General features: G+C 45.5%; 1 protein-coding gene across 3 annotated transcripts in view; it reads right to left on the bottom strand.

The window, feature by feature from the left end:
- Positions 1-18190, bottom strand: part of LOC118367370 (protein argonaute-3) — a 47663-nt gene extending 29473 nt beyond the window's left edge. The window contains exons 1-5 of one of the 3 annotated variants that reach the window (XM_052494163.1): positions 16836-18190; positions 4722-4893; positions 4326-4446; positions 3953-4161; positions 2909-3045 (exon numbers count right to left, since the gene is read on the bottom strand). In XM_052494163.1, coding sequence (XP_052350123.1) covers positions 2909-3045; positions 3953-4161; positions 4326-4446; positions 4722-4893; positions 16836-16854 — 658 coding nt within the window. In that variant the 5' untranslated portion in view covers positions 16855-18190. The remainder of the gene's footprint in view (positions 1-2908; positions 3046-3952; positions 4162-4325; positions 4447-4721; positions 4894-16835) is intronic. The other 2 variants (XM_052494161.1, XM_052494160.1) reach the window with 2 other exon arrangements.
- Between the last annotated feature and the right edge of the window lie 191 nt (positions 18191-18381).

Below are 18381 nucleotides of genomic sequence, written 5' to 3'. Positions count from 1 at the left end.
CGGAGGCGCTATCAGGAGACGTGGAGGAGGCCGTAGGAGGGCAACAACCCAGCAGCAGGACCGCTACCTCTGCCTTTGTGCAAGGAGGAGCAGGAGAAGCACTGACAGAGCCCTGCAGAATGACCTCCAGCAGGCCACAAATGTGCATGTGTCTGCTCTAACGGTCAGAAACAGACTCCATGAGGGTGGTATGAGGGCCCGACGTCCACAGGTGGGGGTTGTGCTTACAGCCCAACACCGTGCAGGACGTTTGGCATTTGCCAGAGAACACCAAGATTGGCAAATCCGCCACTGGCGCCCTGTGCTCTTCACAGATGAAAGCAGGTTCACACTGAGCACATGTGACAGACGTGACAGAGTCTGGAGACGCAGGCAGCAGAACGTTCTCCACGGCAACATCCTCCAGCATGACCGGTTTGGCGGTGGGTCAGTCATGGTGTGGGGTGGCATTTCTTTGGGGGGGCCGCACAGCCCTCCATGTGCTCGCCAGAGGTAGCCTGACTGCCATTAGGTACCGAGATGAGCTCCTCAGACCCCTTGTGAGACCATATGCTGGTGCGGTTGGCCCTGGGTTCCTCCTAATGCAAGACAATGCTAGACCTCATGTGGCTGGAGTGTGTCAGCAGTTCCTGCAAGAGGAAGGCATTGATGCTATGGACTGGCCCGCCCGTTCCCCAGACCTGAATCCAATTGAGCACATCTGGGACATCATGTCTCGCTCCATCCACCAATGCCACGTTGCACCACAGACTGTTCAGGAGTTGGCGGATGCTTTAGTCCAGGTCTGGGAGGAGATCCCTCAAGAGACCATCCACCACCTCATCAGGAGCATGCCCAGGCGTTGTAGGGAGGTCATACAGGCACATGGAGGCCACACACACTACTGAGCCTCATTTTGACTTGTTTTAAGGACATTACATCAAAGTTGGATCAGCCTGTAGTGTAGTTTTCCACTAATTTTGAGTCTGACTCCAAATCCAGACCTCCATGGGTTGATAAATTTGATTTCCATTGATAATTTGTGTGTGATTTTGTTGTCAGCACATTCAACTATGTAAAGAAAAAAGTATTTAATAAGAATATTTCATTCATTCAGATCTAGGATGTGTTATTTTAGTGTTCCCTTTATTTTGTGTAGCAGTGTACATCCACAGGTACACCTCCAATTGACTCAAATGATGTCAATTAGCCTATCAGAAGCTTCTAAAGCCATGACATCATTTTCTGAAATTTTCCAAGCAGTTTAAAAGGCACAGTCAACTTAGTGTATGTAAACTTCTGACCCACTGGAATTGTGATACAGTGAATTATAAGTGAAATAATCTGTCTGTAAACAATTGTTGGAAAAATTACTTAGAACATCTACTTTGTGCATGTCACAACAGACTATAGTTTGTTAACAAGGAATTTGTGGAGGGGTTGCAAAACAAGTTAATGACTCCAAACGAAGTGTATGTAAACTTCCGACTTCAACTGTACATCACGCCAGAAACAGCCATTTGTCATCAATTATCAGCCATCATTTTTTGCTATTTAGGCTTACATCTCAGACCAAGTACAGCAGCACAAGGCCTGCTTCATAGCCAGGGACACCACCTAAGTACCTCAGGGAAGTGACATGCCAACATGGCTCTCAAACATGAAATAAAACCTAGGAGGAACATCCAACATCCCTCTGGTTTTATGTGCCGTTAGAGGAAGCTGGCCCCTAGATGAAGGCCCTAATGCTTTTTCCACCTGAATGGAGGGATGAGTAGAGAGGAATCAGATGCTTCACTGATACTGGGCTGACGTCAGGGCCACATCTGACAGCGACAGTGATGATCGGAGCATACATGCGATTAGAAATTATGTGGAGTGCAGGTGACGTTCACTCTCCTCGGAGACGGTAGGGTTGTCACCCCCATAAACAGGAAATTACATCAGAAATTTCATGTATGTTTTGATGCTTGTGATAGTGCTGATACTCTAGTCTTGGGAGTATGAAAAGTAAAGGGTTTTAAATAGCACCCATTTTTGTTTGTTGCTTACAAACACACACTTTCTCTGTGTTGCTGTATCTTCAGCTAGGGTGTGTGTGGGTATATAATGTCCCCTGGTGAGATAAAACAGAACATTGGCGCCCATTTGCTTTCGCGCTCTTTTAGGTCCTATTCTCCTCACAATGACTAATGAAAAAGAGAATCATTTGCAGACAGCTGGACTTTTTCTGCCTTTTGGTGGCGAATGGGCGATGGGCTAGACGAAGCCAAATGATTTGCGAGAGAGGGAGAGCGGGAAAACCGCCTGAGAGAGAGGCACTAAGGCAGAGAGAGCAGTCAAGCACTCCCCAAAACAAAAGCAGCCCACCAAAATCGCTCCTAAACCCAAAGCGCCCCTCAGATCCCTGCACCTCCCGTCTCCACAGCAACCGCCTAGGCAGTTCTCACAAAGCAAGAGACACCCCCCCCCCACACACCCCCAATCCACAGTCTACAAAGGCTATGGCCAGCGCCCACCCACCTATAACCAGAACCATCCTTCCAGACCACCCTGTTGCCAGCATGCGGCACAACACCCACTATGGAGTCCTCCCATATTAGGTCAAAGTTGCCCCACAAACACTGATACAGGTTCGGGACCGGTGTTCATAAAGCCTCTCAGAGTAGGAGTGATGATATAAGATCAGTTTAGCCCTTTAGATCACATTGAATAAGATTACATGGACAGGGGGACTTGATCCTAGATAACTCCTACTCTGATAAGATCAGTTTAGCCCTTTAGATCACATTGAATAAGATTACATGGACAGGGGGACTTGATCCTAGATAACAACTCCTACTCTGACCCATATGGCCCCAGATTATTATTTCATTCCCCTAATAGCTAAGGTTAGGATTGGTGGCAACGTGATGTGCGTCGTCTTCACCGTCAATATTGAGCATCATCTTCCACATGGCGGGGCGTACAGACTGGTGGAAACCAAACCACACCTCTCTGCCCCCTCCCAGGGGATGGTCGTAGCCCTCCGGGGCTGAGAAGAAGGAGCGGCCCACTGGAGTGTACCTGGAGAGGGGGGAGGCGAAATAGAGAGATAGTGAGGGGGGGAGAAGAGTGAGAGAAGAGAAACAAAATAAGGAAAGAGAGATAGAAGGGGGGGACAGACAGGAGAATGGGGAAGTTAGTTTCCACAACCTGGACCAGAATCTTGGTCAAATCGCGCTTTGCACAGTGACAGTCTGACAACAATCTATTTTTCAAATTGACACAGAACATCAATGAAACGAGAGGGTGAAAACTCCTCACGACCTTATCGACATCCCATCACTGAGCGGCAAAGACTAATTAATAACAACATTTGCGTTTCCTAGAAAGTCCTGGACACATTCTGTCAATGCAGGAGCCTGAAGCTATAGCAAACATAGCCTTATGGCAGGTGTTTTTATTTAAGACTTAGTTTTGGTAGGCACGCTGATTAAGCATTGTTTTTGAGTGGAGGAGGCTTTGAGTGAAGTCCGGTATGAAGGTATAGGTAGACTCTATAAACTTGATTTCCTGACAGATTATCGTCAGGCCATAAAAACAAACACATTTTGATTTGCAAGGGCATACATTCACGCGTTTCATTACCAATGTGGCACTAAGCGGAAGTGAGTCCTCACTGAAATTCAGTACTTTATTTGTCATTAAGAAATGATCTTGGAATAAAATCAAGTCTCCCAGGCCAGCAAATTAAATACCATATGTGTTTATTAGACCTACATCTTCAGTCAATAAATCTGCCTCAAAAGGGAGGAAAAAAAACGTGTAGCAGAGTTGGGTCGTTTGCTTTTAAATCAGTTTGCTGAGGATTCCAGGAATACATGCTCAACTTTTCAGAAATGCATGCATCCTGTTTATCAAATAATTAACCCAATCACATAGTTATAACATTCCGTATTATAACCACTTGGGCGGCGACTGTCTAACTCACTTCATGGAGGGCAGGTGTCGAAGAACCACGTCCACAGCGTGTACTGGGTTGGTGCTGATGGGCTTGTCCAGCTCCAGGGGCTCAGGCACGCTGCGGCCGGTTAGCACCTCGTGCAGCATGTGCCAGCTCACCAGAGACACAAACTTGATTGAGACCTTAAAGGGCCGGTCCTTGCCCCCTTCACCCGGTAGCGTGACATCCAGATCCACCTGTGAGTGTGTGGGGGTTGGGGGGGGGTTAGAGATGTGTGTGCATGCATTAACAGATCAAGAAGTGTGGGAGCGTGAGTGAGAGTGTGTTTTCAGTCTTGTGGGAGCCCCAGGTAGGTTTGACTGCTTGTGTGTGGCTGGGTGTCAGTCTACATCCATCTTACCCCTGCGGTTGCCACAGGCAGCGGGTTGGCTGTGTACAAGCTCCTCTTCCCATCGTAGACTGGCCGACGATCCCCAAAGATGGTAACCTTGAAGTGCTGCACCATGGAGTCCACCACCTCCCTACAGAACACAAAACCAAAACAAGTTGACCTCTTTAGACTTGTCCAATGGTCTGCAACCTGTGGCTCTGGAGCCGCATGCGGCTCTTTATCTGCCCATACGTGGCTCTGTAATTAGTGTTTAAAGTAATAATAATAAATAAAACACAAGTCGAATAAAACATGAAATTACCTCTAGTCACACTTCAACAACCACATGAACAACCTCTAATCTGATACCACGTGAAACATTTTGGAGATCCTAGCAAAAGGCAAACTCCATTATTCTAAGCGTACCTGTTGACGCGGCGCGGGCACTTCTCGGGCTTGATGTCCACCTCATAGAGGTAGACGTCTATCTTGGGGATATCCACCTGGAAGCAGTTGGCCAGCAGCTTGATGGGCTTTCCCATGGTGCCATAGCCAGGCCGCCGTGGCACAGTGAACAGGGGCTGGGCTCCAACGGCTCCTAGAGATGGGAGGGGAGAGAGAATGGAAAAGGGGAACAATCATCCCATTTCCATTACAACAGACCAGTTATTGGAGGAACAGGCGTAGATTAGTAAATTGCTAAAATCAGCTTCGTAGTGGCCCTTTTGACAAAAAGTAAGGTCTCCATCACCTGCTGCCTGTGTGTCAAGAAGATAGAGATGTTGGCTGAAAGAATCTACTGGAAGGAACCACTTTAGAAAGTACAGACACAGCGAGGAATACTATGGGGGGGAATAAAGGTTTGGTTTCACTATGAAAAATTAAACCCAACAGAAACAAAACACCCAGACACGCGTGTGTGTGTGTGTGTGTGTGTGTACACAGCGGTGCGTCCCACACATTGCCACCCCCAGGCACAGGATGTCTTACACAGGAGTTACTTTAACCCAATAGACAATAGTTATTTTAAAAACACCCCGATGTGCCACACTCATCCCAGTGCCATTTTGGGTCTTCCGTCTCGTGGCCCCGCCCATCAACATCAGGAGCAGCTGATGAAGAAAAAAAATATATTATATATATATATATATATTGCCTTTTGAAGCGTTGTGCTGATTTAGCTGAACATTTGCTGACGTTGTTGTTCAGATGGCCTATGTGAGACACTGAACTATTGCGTAACACTCAGTCTAACAACTGAGTTCAGATGAGTTCAGTATGCTGTTTTCTCATCCTAAACAACACTGAACAAAAATATCAAAGGGAACATGTAAAGTGTTGGTACCATGTTTCATGAGCTGAAATACAAAGATACCAGACATTTTCCAGATGCACAAAAAGCTTTTGTTAACATTCTTGTTATTGAGCATTTCTCCTTTGCCAAAAGAATGCATCCACTTGACAGGTGTGACATGTCAAGGAGCTGATTAAACAGCTTCATTACACAGGTGCACCTGGTGCTGGGGACAATAAAAGGCCACTCTGAAATGTGCAGTTGTCACACAACACAATGCCACAGATGTTGAAGGTTGAGGGAGTGTGCAATTGGCATGCTGACTGCAGGAATGTCCACCAGAGCTGTTGCCAGATAGAGAAATTAACATTTAATTACCATTAGCCGCCTCCAACATAGTTTTAGAGAATTTGGCTGTACAGCCAACTGGCCTCACAATTGCAGACCAAGTGTAACCCAGGAACTCCACATCCAGCTTCTTCACCTACGTGATTGTAAGTAACCAGCCACCCGGACAGCTGATGAAACTGAGGAGTATTTGTCTGTAATAAAGCCCCTTTGTGGGCTGCACCCATGCCCAATCATGTGAAATCCTAGATTAGGGCCTAATGAATTGATTTCAAATAACTGATTTCCTTAGCGCCGTTATTTTTTTTTCATCAATAAAAATTTGGTGAAATTGATGCATGTTGCATTTAAATGTTTGTTCCACATACATATCCTCATCACCCCTATTCAACACTCGCATCTCCATCTCGCAACTCAAGACGACAAGCAGAAAGTAAACCATGGGAGTTTCCCCCTCAGCCTCTCTCTGGTACTCTCCACCGCCAAAACCAAACTGCCCCAACGTGTCATTAATAAATGAGTGTCAGGGCTATGAATGATTCACCTCCTATTGAGTCATGATGAGTGGGTGTCAGCATACGAGTGGGTGTCGGTTCATTCGAAGCCCCAGCACAGAGGAGGGGGGGGGAATGGAATAAAAACCATAACAGAACCCTCTCTCAGGTGCTGCCAGCTTATGGCCTAAGAGCATGAGTAGAAATGTTTGTTTAGGGTTGTCTTCCAGAAGCCGGAGCGTTTATGGTTCTCTCCCTGTCCGTTTCTCTCGCCGTCCGTTTCTCTCGCCTGGTGGACCTTGAGGGGTGGGTATACAGGGGTGGCAGATGCAGGTTGGGTGTACGCTAAGGCCAGACTTCGGTGGGTCACAATGACAGGAGAGAAACGGGGAGAGAGAAGTCTGGAATTCCAGCCATAACTGTCCCACGGACACACACCAGCCCTTTTGTGATGGAAATGATCCAGGGGGCCGAGGGGAGACCAGTGCAGGTCTCAGACAAACAGAGAGAGACACAGGCGCTCTCTGACACACAGATTGCTTTTCCTGTGCTGCGGTGGGGGTGAGTAAGCCAAGCAGGAGGAGAGGGAGGAGTAGGATGGCTGGGGGGAATGGGCAGGGAGGGCTGGTATTCCTCTCAGGCACGCATACTGTACTACTAGCCTCCCTGCTGCATGAGTCACTGGGCCAACGCAGAGAGAGAAATGCAGAAAGAAACACAGGAAGAGGACCATCCTGCCTCTGGACACTGTGCCAGGCATTCTATATAAAAATATATATATTTTAAAACACAAAACACTTTTCTCCTAGTCCTGATGGTTCTTTTCACACACACACACACTGATGTGTGTGTGTGTGTGTGTGTAAGCATTTCATGGTAAGGTCCCCTGTTGTAGTCGGCGCATGTGACAAATACAATTTGATGCAGTCTTACAGATACGCACGCACAAGTGCCTTCTGACAGGCCTTTACCGAAACGCGCAAGCAAGCTCGACCAACCATACACACAGGAAAGCAGCTGCAGCGTCATTATCCCACCATGTAAATGTAAATGTAGCGAGCAAGACACAAAGAAACACCAAGGCCACAGAGAGTAACATAACACACACCCACAAACAGCGGATCAGAAATTCAGAACACTGCAAAAAAATAAAAAAAACTTGGCAGAAACTACTCAACATTTCCAAACTTCCGGTTATTAAACCTAACCCTCCTGGCCATTTCACCCTCAGACGTTCAAAGAAATGGATTCAAAACACACTCGTGTGCAGAACTAAACTCGATCGCAAAAAGCCTCAGCGCAAAAATCCCTTCCAAGGCATGTTAGCCTATTTTCTCTGTCACTAATCATTCAGAATGCTTCTCAAGCACACACACGGCCTAGTATCTCTCAATTCTCCCCCCTTCTAAACTATTTGAGCCCCTTGCAGACAAAACAAGTACAAGCACGCCCCTGGGAACTGTAGAGGGGAACGTCGTGGAGGGGGGCCAGGGCAGGGAGGTAAGTAGAGGGGGGAGCTGACTACTCTAGCCTGTTAGGGATGCTGCGAATTTTCGCAGCTTTTTGTTAAAAATCGCACAACATTTCAACGTCCTGCTACTCATGCCAGGAATATAGTATATGCATATGATTAGTATATGTGGATAGAAAACACTGGAGTCTCTAAAACTGGTTAAATCATGTCTGTGGCTATAACAGAACGTGTTTAGGAGTAAAAATCCCAAGGAAAACTGTTCACAAAAAATATTAATCTGCCAGTCTATGTATTGTCTATGGCAAGAGAAAATAGATGGAGTCCCGTTTACAATGCCTACAGCTTCCACACGATGTCGCCAGTACTGGCATTTCATTGCTTGTTTATCCTTGGTGGGATGACGTACAGGCACTTCCTGTCTTGGGGTACACCGAGGAAGTTATGAAAGTGAAAAAAAAATGGACGATGATTTCAAGACTTGCTGCTATCGAATACAGATCGCCCCGTGATCAATTTTATCCATTATTAACGTTTATTAATACCTAAAGTTGGTTTACAAAAGTAGTTTGAAGTGATTTGTAAAAGTTTATAGGCAACTTTATTAATAAAAAAAAAAAATGACATTACGTCTTGTAAAGGTGAATTTTCCTGGATCAGACGGCCTTCATAAATGGACATTTTGGGTATACAATGACGGATTTAAAATCGGGAAAAAGACCCAATTGTGATGTTTATGGGACATATAGGAGTGCCAACAAAGAAGCTCGTCAAAGGTAATGAATGTTTTATATTTTATTTCTGCGTTTTGTGTAGCGCCGGCTACCGCTAATTATTTTGTTTAGGTCTCGTTCAGGTATTTCGGGGGGGTGCATGCTATCAGATAATAGCTTCTCATGCTTTCACCGAAAAGCATTTTACAAATCTGACATGTTGGCTAGATTCACAACGAGTGTAGCTTTAATTGAGTACCTTGCATGTGTGTTTTAATGAAAGTTTGAGTTTTATCGAGTACTACAGTTGGCGCTCTGAAATTTCCCGCCGTAAAAGGCTAGTCTGAGGTTTCTCTGACACTATTGGTGGCCCCCAGTGGCCCCGAGCTGGCCCTGTCCTCAGGTCACCCACTGCCCATATAAGGCATGCTCAGTACCAAGCAAGCAACACAGCACAGAGACCAATGGCTCAGTGGAACAAACACAAAGGGGTGTGAAGCTGAACAAACTGCTCATATATGACCTCATTGACCCGAGATACACATCAATGGATCAACCAAAAATGTTGAAGTCTACAAAACAACAAAGTTGATGCCTAAAATGCACAACATAATGATTGGTACTCAACTATCCTGGAATACCATGACCTGTGACCTTCCCATAACGAGATTGCTGACAATGAGAGATGGCCTACTCAAAAGCCCATGTGGAGGCATCAAAGGCTTGTGGTCTGCGTCATTTAGCGGTGAGAGGGAGCAGGTTCAAGGAAACCTCCCCCTCATGTGTTTACTCTGAAAGTGTGTGTGTGTGTGTGTGGGTGGGGTCAGAAGAATCGTAAATGGAAGAACGTGTTTTCCCAAACAGAAAAATTGTAGGTACTTTCAGCGCTTTGTCTCGTTTTGTTTCCTGACCGCATGTTACGGACTACAGTACAGACACCAACTAACAGAGGCAGTAAACTGGGTAGTATTCGTTAGGGAATACCGTAGGAAAACAGTGTACAACAGAAAACAAAAACTAGCGTTATTGGACAAGGTCAGATAGTTCTTCCCTGTTTCTGACCGCTTCCTTCAGTTTGATGCCTAATGAGTACGTCCCTGATATTAGAAAGAACAAGTCAGTGGGTATGTGGAGAGATAAGGAGGCATCACAGAACGGACCTTGTAATGACAATTTCTCAGTCAAACTGTAACAGAAGTGGATGTGCCAAAATGGGACCCAAGTGATAAACTCGACAAGGTTGGCTTAGTGCAATTGTTCCATCATTTATTTCATTTAAGTGTCTTATGAGCAAGCCGGCGTTCGATCTCAGGCAACCTCAGCTTGCTACGCTCATAGACTGGACGCTGTTTAATGCTGTGAGGAGAAGAATTACTAGGCTATATTATCACAGGCTAGGAGAGAAAAGAGTAACCACATCCCTGAAAAGCAGCGGATACCTCCACTGACTGGTGTCATGTTCAGTAGGCATGGAATGGATGCAAAACACCCCGAAACAGAGATGCATTCTACTACCTGAACTCAATAAACTCCAACAAGAAACTCTTAAAACATATTGCAATGGTGTGCCCTAATGAACATGACCTAGATACCATTACACATCAAGTCTGGGCTCTCCCTTCCTCAGTCCCGCTGCCTTCCACAATGATTGGCTGAAAACGTACTCACACAGACGCAGGTTAAACCCACACACACACACAATACAGCTGTTGTATGTCTAATCCGGAAGGCCTGGGCTGTGAGAACAGGGCAAGTGCTCCGATGCGGAGGGGCACAAAGGCGTCAGTCACAACAGGCAGCGGGCCCAGGCACACGAGGACGGGCGGACGCACACAGTGACAGAGCGCCGCGGGCTGGGAGGGACTGATGCGTGTCAAACAACTAGTTTATTCCCCCGCTCTGTCACTTGTCCCATCTACCTCAGTGCTCAGAGAGTGTCGGGCACCGACCGGAGCCACTCACTCCACAAACAAACACAAGCTGTACAGGGAGACCAAGGAGGGAGAGGCAACATGAAGTACCCAGAGGATGGAAGAGGGGGGGACACAAGGAAGGCTGGACCAAGAGCGGATACACACACACACACCAACACGTGAATGAGCTAGCTCTGTTAGCCTGGTCGGAACATCAGGGTACTAGCGGAGGGGACAATAAAACATGTTTAGTGGTCAGGGAGAACCTCCGACTCTGTGATTAGGACTAGGAAGGAGGGAGAGATATGGACTGGCATTAGGCCAGGGGTCATGTTAATGCAGAATTGTGTGTTTGTAATGACAAAAAAAAAAATTTAAAACGCAGAACAAATCTCTGAGTGTGTTTTGTAAACGCAGATCTAAAATGCTTCTTTTTGGAGTTTCTGCTGGGCATTAGACTCATTTTGTGCTTCAGTTGCACTTCTCCACTCAGATGAGAACTCATGAAAGGGCATTCTGTCAGCTGACAGCGCTCAGCGGGCTACATTCTTTCCATGATGAACATTAGAAATATAACGGCCATGCATTGTTGCACTTCTGAAAGTGATGCTATTTTCTGCCAAATGTGTTGCACTAATGTATTTTCTGTGATGGAAAACTACAGTTGCAGGCCCCTGATCACTCTGTGGAAGCGAAAAACTTAAAACGCAGGTGAAATGGTTTGTGGGCTCATCTCAATGAAGTCAGTCGGTGATATAAAAACATACCTACTAGTGCCAGCCAATCAGATGTGTTGTTTCAAGACGGCACACACAAAAAATAAAAATACTGGGATAATTTCTCACTTTCAACAATGTCAGGCTCTGTCTTCTCTCCCTCAGTTTCCCCACAAAACAAGTTGTTACCCCCTTAAGACACTCCCCTCACATCAGCCCTGGGTCCCTCACTTCCTGTCTGAACCCCCCCGACCCTCCTGCACTGTACCACTCTGTGTTGTGTTCCCCCGCATAGATTTAGGCTAAATGGTCCTCACTAAACACAGAGCTCAGGAAGGAGAGACGAGTGCCCAATCCAGGCCTCCTCCTCATCCCACAGAGCTGAAACAGACATCCCCCAGCCTTTACAGCCCACTCCTACTGGGCCCTCCTACTGACTCAGTCAGTCCTCTCCATCTATCCCCACGCGCTCTCCCTCCCTCTCTGGCTCTGTGAATCACTCTCTCTCTGGCTCTCCCACTCATGTATCTCCCTCCCCCTCCAGCTCTCACACAAAGCCCACCCACATGAGCTCAATACTAGCCACACTCACAACATGTGAAGGTCGACACAGACAGAGATGCTTCTCAATCTAGCACACATGCATGGGCTGTTTTAATTTAATTCACTTAGAAGTGAAAAATAACATTCCTTACTAGGCTATGGGGACACAGGCTGCAAGATCCTAATGATCACAGGCTCAGCAGGGTCGTGTTCATTAGGGCACACAATGGAAAACGCTTTGTGACGGAAAGAGAAATGGAGTATTTCCTCATAGGACAACTCCAGGTTGTCCCTCCCTGTTAGTCTGTTTTCTTCCGGTTGGTGCCTAAGGAATACTACTCAAAAAATGTAATATTCTAGCTGATAGTCAACATCACAAGATTGACCCCCTCACAATGTGTCCCAAATGGGCTAGGTTTGGACAAGGATTTGAAAATCAAAAGGGGGTTATCGTCTTCCCGCCTTTTTTACTCAAATAAAGTGAGGAGCTACAGAGGCGGGCGAGAGAGAGAGATCAAGGAGGGAGGATAAGAAAGGTGGTGGACAGGGGGGGGTTAGGTGAAACAAAGAGCGGGAAGAACAAGAGGAAGGAGAACAGAAGGAGCGGGAGGGTGTGAATCAGAAAGACAAAGAAAACTACCATATATATAACAAACTGTAAGTACCTCAACCACATTTACCTAGAAGACCCCCCTTGATAGCTGGGGGTCACCTATACTGCCTGTGTGTGCCTGTACTGCCTGTGTGGTGTCCATTTTTCTTTCGGTAACCCACACAGGTGTGTGCAGATGAGCCTGTGTATGTCACGAGCGTATCCATTACAACAGGAAGCAGCTGCACTTCTCATGCACTATTAAACGTGCTAGGTTACACACCCAAAACCCCAACTGACAGTAGAACTCATCTTAACATCACATACTTTTACTGAACAAAAATATACAACATTTGGCACAAATGGAACAACAACAAAAAAAATTGGGAAGAAAAACAAACCGCCTCAGGATCTCGTTATGGTATTTTTGTGCATTCAAACTGCCATCGACAAAATGCAATTGTGTTCGTTGGCTGTAGCTTATGGCTGCCCATACCATAATCTCACCATGGGGCACTCTGTTCACAACGTTGACATCAGCAAACCACTCGCCTACTCGACACCATTCACATGGACTGCGTTTGTGAGGCCGTTTGGACATACTGACACATTCTCTAAAAACGACTGGAGGCAGCTTATGGTAGAGAAATTAACATTAAATTCTCTGGAAACAGCTCTGGTGGACATTCTGGCAGTCAGCATGCCAATTGCACACTCCCTCAAAACATGAGACATCTGTGGCATTGTGTTGTGTGACAAAACTACTCATTTTAGAGTGGCCTTTTATTGTCCCGGGCACAAGGTGCACCTGTGTAATGATCATGCTGTTTAATCAGCTTCTTGATATGCCACAACTGTCAGGTGGATGGACTATCTTGGCAAAGGAGAAATGCTCACTAACAGGGATGTAAACAAATTTGTGCACAAAATTTGAGAGAAATTAGCTTTTTGTGCGTATTAAACATTTCTGGGATCTTTTATTTCAACACATAAAACATGGGTCCAGCACTTTACATGTTGCATTTCTATTGTTGTTCAGTGTAATATCCAACCTCATATGAACAACGTTCTATGATCATGTGCTGCCAAATACCATACAGACAGAGCTACAACATGTACTGTGTGATGGATGTGACCATTAAGGTTTAAAAGCTCAAGTCATATCCTATGAGCACTCGCTAATCTGGTCTGTTTCTCAAACGGCACAAACGTTGCATGCTGCCAGACTACCGTTGGAATGAACCGTGCGTTAATAAGCAGGCCAGGCAATCAATTAGCATTTTCTCACGCCACACTCTTCTTAGCAACGAGGGCCCCCTTTCAATCATTCACTGAGGAATCAAGCCCACTGTTCTGTTCCCCCTCATGGGTACGCAGCTGACGGACAGAAAACACCTGCCCTGTTCAGGTTTGTCTTTTAGGGCACACTGTAGCGAAATGTTTTGAAACAGAAAAGCAAAAATGAGCGTTTCTTATCAGTAGAAGTCCAGATAGTCCCCACCCTGTTGTAGCCCGCAGTCTACCGTTTGGTGCATAATGAACAGGGCCCAGTTGTCCCCCTTTTAAAAACGCTACAACCTGAGGAGGCTTGGAGGTCAGTTGCCAGGGGGGACCTCCTCTGGAGGGAATTAATATAGCTCTGTCTGGCCTGGCCGTATCAGGTGTCACTCACTGGGTCTACCTGCTTGGGTATTGTTGCAGGAGAAGTGGAAAGTTTCTGTTACGACTACAGACAATGCAAACTGTAAAAACGGTTTCCCTGGCTGTCATTGTAAAAGGCAAGGAGGAACAGTCTGACCTAGGCTACCATCTAGGTTATACAGGGTCTCCTCTATTATGGATGCTTTCCCTTTTGATTTAGGCCGAGCCTACACATCACCACTGTTTTGCAGTCTATTCATGAGAAAACATGACCGTGCAGTCCCACTGACGATTCAAACTGAAATGCTTTGAATAAGGAAAAGTAGTCCGTAATTTTGCCTCTCCTGAATTAGGACCCTATAAAATCTAAATCAAACATTACTAATAGAAAAAAAACATAAGTGTATGTTCTAAGTCCACAACATTGCTCAAACATCAGGAGACCACTTTTGAGGTCTGGGGGGGGAGGGAATCTAAGAACTGTTGCTGTAGTTACCCTTTAATGCAAGTGTGCACCAGCTTGACAGTTGTTTGGCTTGCGGGGTTTCTGTAGCGCTAATGTGCAAGCAGAGTTAGCTAAACAAATTGTCACTGGATTGATGCAAATAATATAATTCTGTCAGGTAAGCACAGGCTACTTTGTAATTAACATTTAGTTGAGACCATTTTTGGGATAACCTTTCCATCTGCCAGCAAACGGTTAACATTAGCATTATCACAAACGGTAGACTAGACATATGTAACAGTATAACTTTAGACCGTCAACCTCGCCCATACCCGGGCGCGAACCAGGGACCCTCTGCGCACATCAACAGTCACCCACGAAGCATCGTTACCCATAGCTCCACAAAAGCCGTGGCCCTTGCAGAGCAAGGGGAACCACTACTTCAAGGTCTCAGAGCAAGTGACGTCACCAATTGAAACGTGCACCACCACTAACTAAGCTAGCCGTTACACATATATGCGCACCCACACACAGTATGTATGTATGCCAGCAACATACCACTCTGCATCTCACTGCTGGCTTGCTTCTGAAGCTAAGCAGGTAAGGTCCTGGTCAGTCTCTGGATGGGAGACCAAATGCTGCTGGAAGTGGTGTTGGAGAGCAAGTAGGAGGCACCCTTTCCTCTGGCCTAAAGCAAATATCCCAATGCCCCAGGGCAGTGATTGGGGATTTCACCCTGTTTAGGGTGCCATCTTTCAGATGGGACATTAAGCAGGTGTCCTGACTCTCTGTGGTCATTAAAGATCCCATGGCACTTGTAAGGGTGTTAACCCAGTTGTCCTGGCTAATTTCTCAATCTGGCCCTCATTACGGTCACCTAACCATCCCCAGTTTACAATTGGTTCATTCATCCCCTGTAACTATTCCCCAGGTCATTGCTGTAAATGAGACTGTTCTGTCAACTTACCTGGCAAAAATACAGATAAAAAAAGCAAACAGGGGCATTCCTGTACCGTTGAAAGAAAATACAAGTTTTACAATTAACTTGGGCATTGCTGGGTTCCGTAACTGATTTTTGGGGCCCTACTGACCTCTGATAAACAGCATGGCACATGACTGCGGTGACAAACAAGATGAGCCTATTGCTGAACCACAGGAAGATGCTGAGGGGAGAACTAGTAATAATGTCCAGAATGGCATCAAACAGTGGGAGACCATGTGTTTGATACTACTCCACTCATTACCACAAGTCTGTTCTCCCCAATTAAGATGCCACCAATCACCTGTGTGCTGAACATTTCATCATACATAACCATGTGGACTTTTCTATGACTAACGACTGAGTGTCATGAGTAGGAACATACCCATAAAGGCTGAAGTGTGAAATATGACGACAAAACTTTTGTTAAGTCTATATTTCATGGCATTCCTCCACTTATGACTAACCCAACTTTACAGGACTTCAAAGACACTGTACTCCCACATGGTGTGTGTATAGAATGACATTTCACCTGTGACTCACACATGGCCAACAGACAACTGTTGAGGAAGTCCCCTAGTTACAGTTAAACAAAAAGTAGTTGGTGGCCATTCATAAATTTACCAAGGTGCTTTTAGCAACAGCGGGTCTATTTACATACACTAGCGTTGCTTTCAATTGTATTGGGTTGCACAAAAACAGTCCCTGTGGAAAGCCAGAAGTTAAATACAATTCCATTTCAACTTACTGTGCCTGTGGGCAGGACGGTTGGTCATTATGATGGGGAATCGTATTAATATCTAAAGGATCGGGTTAATAAACAGACTTTCCAAAACGTAGGTTGTATACCCGCTTACCTCACGTCAACATAAAAGCCCCCCAAAAAGTATTCCTCTTTTGTCCACATAAGGCACACGTGCAGGACTTATTTTAACATGAAGCCAGCAGAAAACAGACCCAAGTTAGGAAAGTATGTTTAAATGTGTTATTTTCGTTTTTTTTTTTTCTCAATTTCCCCCCTGTATAAGGGCAATCGGCAGGGTAAATTGAAATTACATTTTATTTAACTTCTGGCTTCCAGCGGACTATTCTGTTTTTTTGCAAGCTAATTACTAGCAATTCTAGAGTGTAAATATTAGCGTAGTTAAAAGCAGCTAGCCACGAACGAGACACCTCAACCAACACCTGTGGGTTGGCGTTGTGTCTTAAGGAAATTGACATGGACCAACAAAAACAAACTCACATGGGCTGGCTAACTAGCAATCAAATAAGTTTTTTTTTTTTTGCTGGTAATACATTTTTTTTTGCTTTTGTTGCAATGTCAGTGTTGGGAAATATGCAACAATTTAGTAAATCATTTTGGCATGATATGAGCAATGACAGCACATTACCTGTCGTTCCGATTTCCATTCATGAGGTCCCTGCCCGGTTCACTCCCCGGATCACAGATGTCAAATGTCAGGAACTCTTCCTTGGTTCAATCTAGTTTATCGGTAGTTCACAACACCGCACAGGCGATGCAACAGAGTAGTTACGGGTTTCCCCGAATTCTCTTCTATGCGCACTGTCAAACGGGCCCCTTTTCCAGTCCCTTTGGATGAGGGTCTTCCGTGTCCCGGTGTCTGCAAGTCGATCAAGGTATCCAATCGGAATTCACTGCCACGGCGATACTTGCTCGAGCCTCAACGACGACGATAAACTAGCTAGCTGCTAGATTAGCAAATGGATTGAGACAAGCATAGCTAACAGACAATGTCAAGATATCATCATTGCAGATTCACTGGGCTCTTTAGTTTATTATCAGTTTGCTGAATAAAAATCTGATCAGTCCAGTTTTACGTCCAGAAGATATCGAGTTTAAGGCTTGGTAGTTGGCGATAATTAGCTAGCTAGCCATCTAGCTACCTACGACTACTAGTTAGAATTCTCATCCGACAATAGACAGCTACTTATCACTCAAAGTCTGCTGTCGATAGGGAGCTTGCACCCGTTTTGATGTGCCGCCTAGTTTCCACTGATGTCACTCTCCAACAGCGGCCAGTCTTGCTGTTTCTAGGCTGTCAACTCCCGGTTGCATTCGTCGATATGGCTAAGATTTTCATCCCAGTTGCCTGTGCTCAACTCTGTAGGGCTCTGACCAACTAAATATGGTGAAGTTACTAGTCTGACACCGACAGGAAGAGGTGGGTTCTATCAAGAGGTGGGTTCTATCTCAAAAAGGAAACGCCAAACGTCAGAATGATGCACTTCGCCCAAAGACAGTACAGTAGGAAGATGGGCAGAAACTGCTTGTCCACTAGAAATCCCCGATCACGTCAGCTAGCTAAGCTCATGCGCAGAAATACGTCATCGAGTCTAACGGTTGTCTCGCGCATAATTGCGCATGTGCACGCCGTCAAAGGCACCCCCCGAAATCTTATTTTTGACGAAAATGAAAACGAGTCAGTTTGTCACTTTCACGAGGTCTGAGTAATAACATGTTCAATTAAGGAATTGGATCGAATCTAGGCTGTGACTTCAGATTTCGAAAAATTAACAACTAAGGAAGAATGTTTCACTTCTCGAACCCCAAACCCCGGCCTGGTCTGCTTGACCAGTTTCGCAAGCGTTCCTGCAAGTCTCGCGATGTTTAGCCTCCGATTACAAAGTATGTGCTTTGACTTTAGCCAATGGGAATACATCATATTACAGTAACACAAAGAACATCTCAGTTTTTACGTCAAAATGTTTCCCTTTTCCTCTCCAGTTCTTACTTCAAAATGTTTCCCTTTTCCTCTCTGTAGACTGACATACATTTGTTTTAAATCTATTAAGGTTTCAGAGATAGTGGTTGGAGCTTTATGATGTGATTTAGGCTAGGCTACAGATGTCATAATAAAAAATAAAAAATCCTGCATACAATTGGGTTTTCCAGGACTGACCATAAATGCATTGTTT

Source organism: Oncorhynchus keta, chromosome 34, assembly GCF_023373465.1.
Source record: "Oncorhynchus keta strain PuntledgeMale-10-30-2019 chromosome 34, Oket_V2, whole genome shotgun sequence".
NCBI lineage: Eukaryota > Metazoa > Chordata > Actinopteri > Salmoniformes > Salmonidae > Oncorhynchus > Oncorhynchus keta.
Note: the sequence above shows the minus strand (reverse complement) of the source record. Positions and strands in the feature narration are given on the sequence as shown.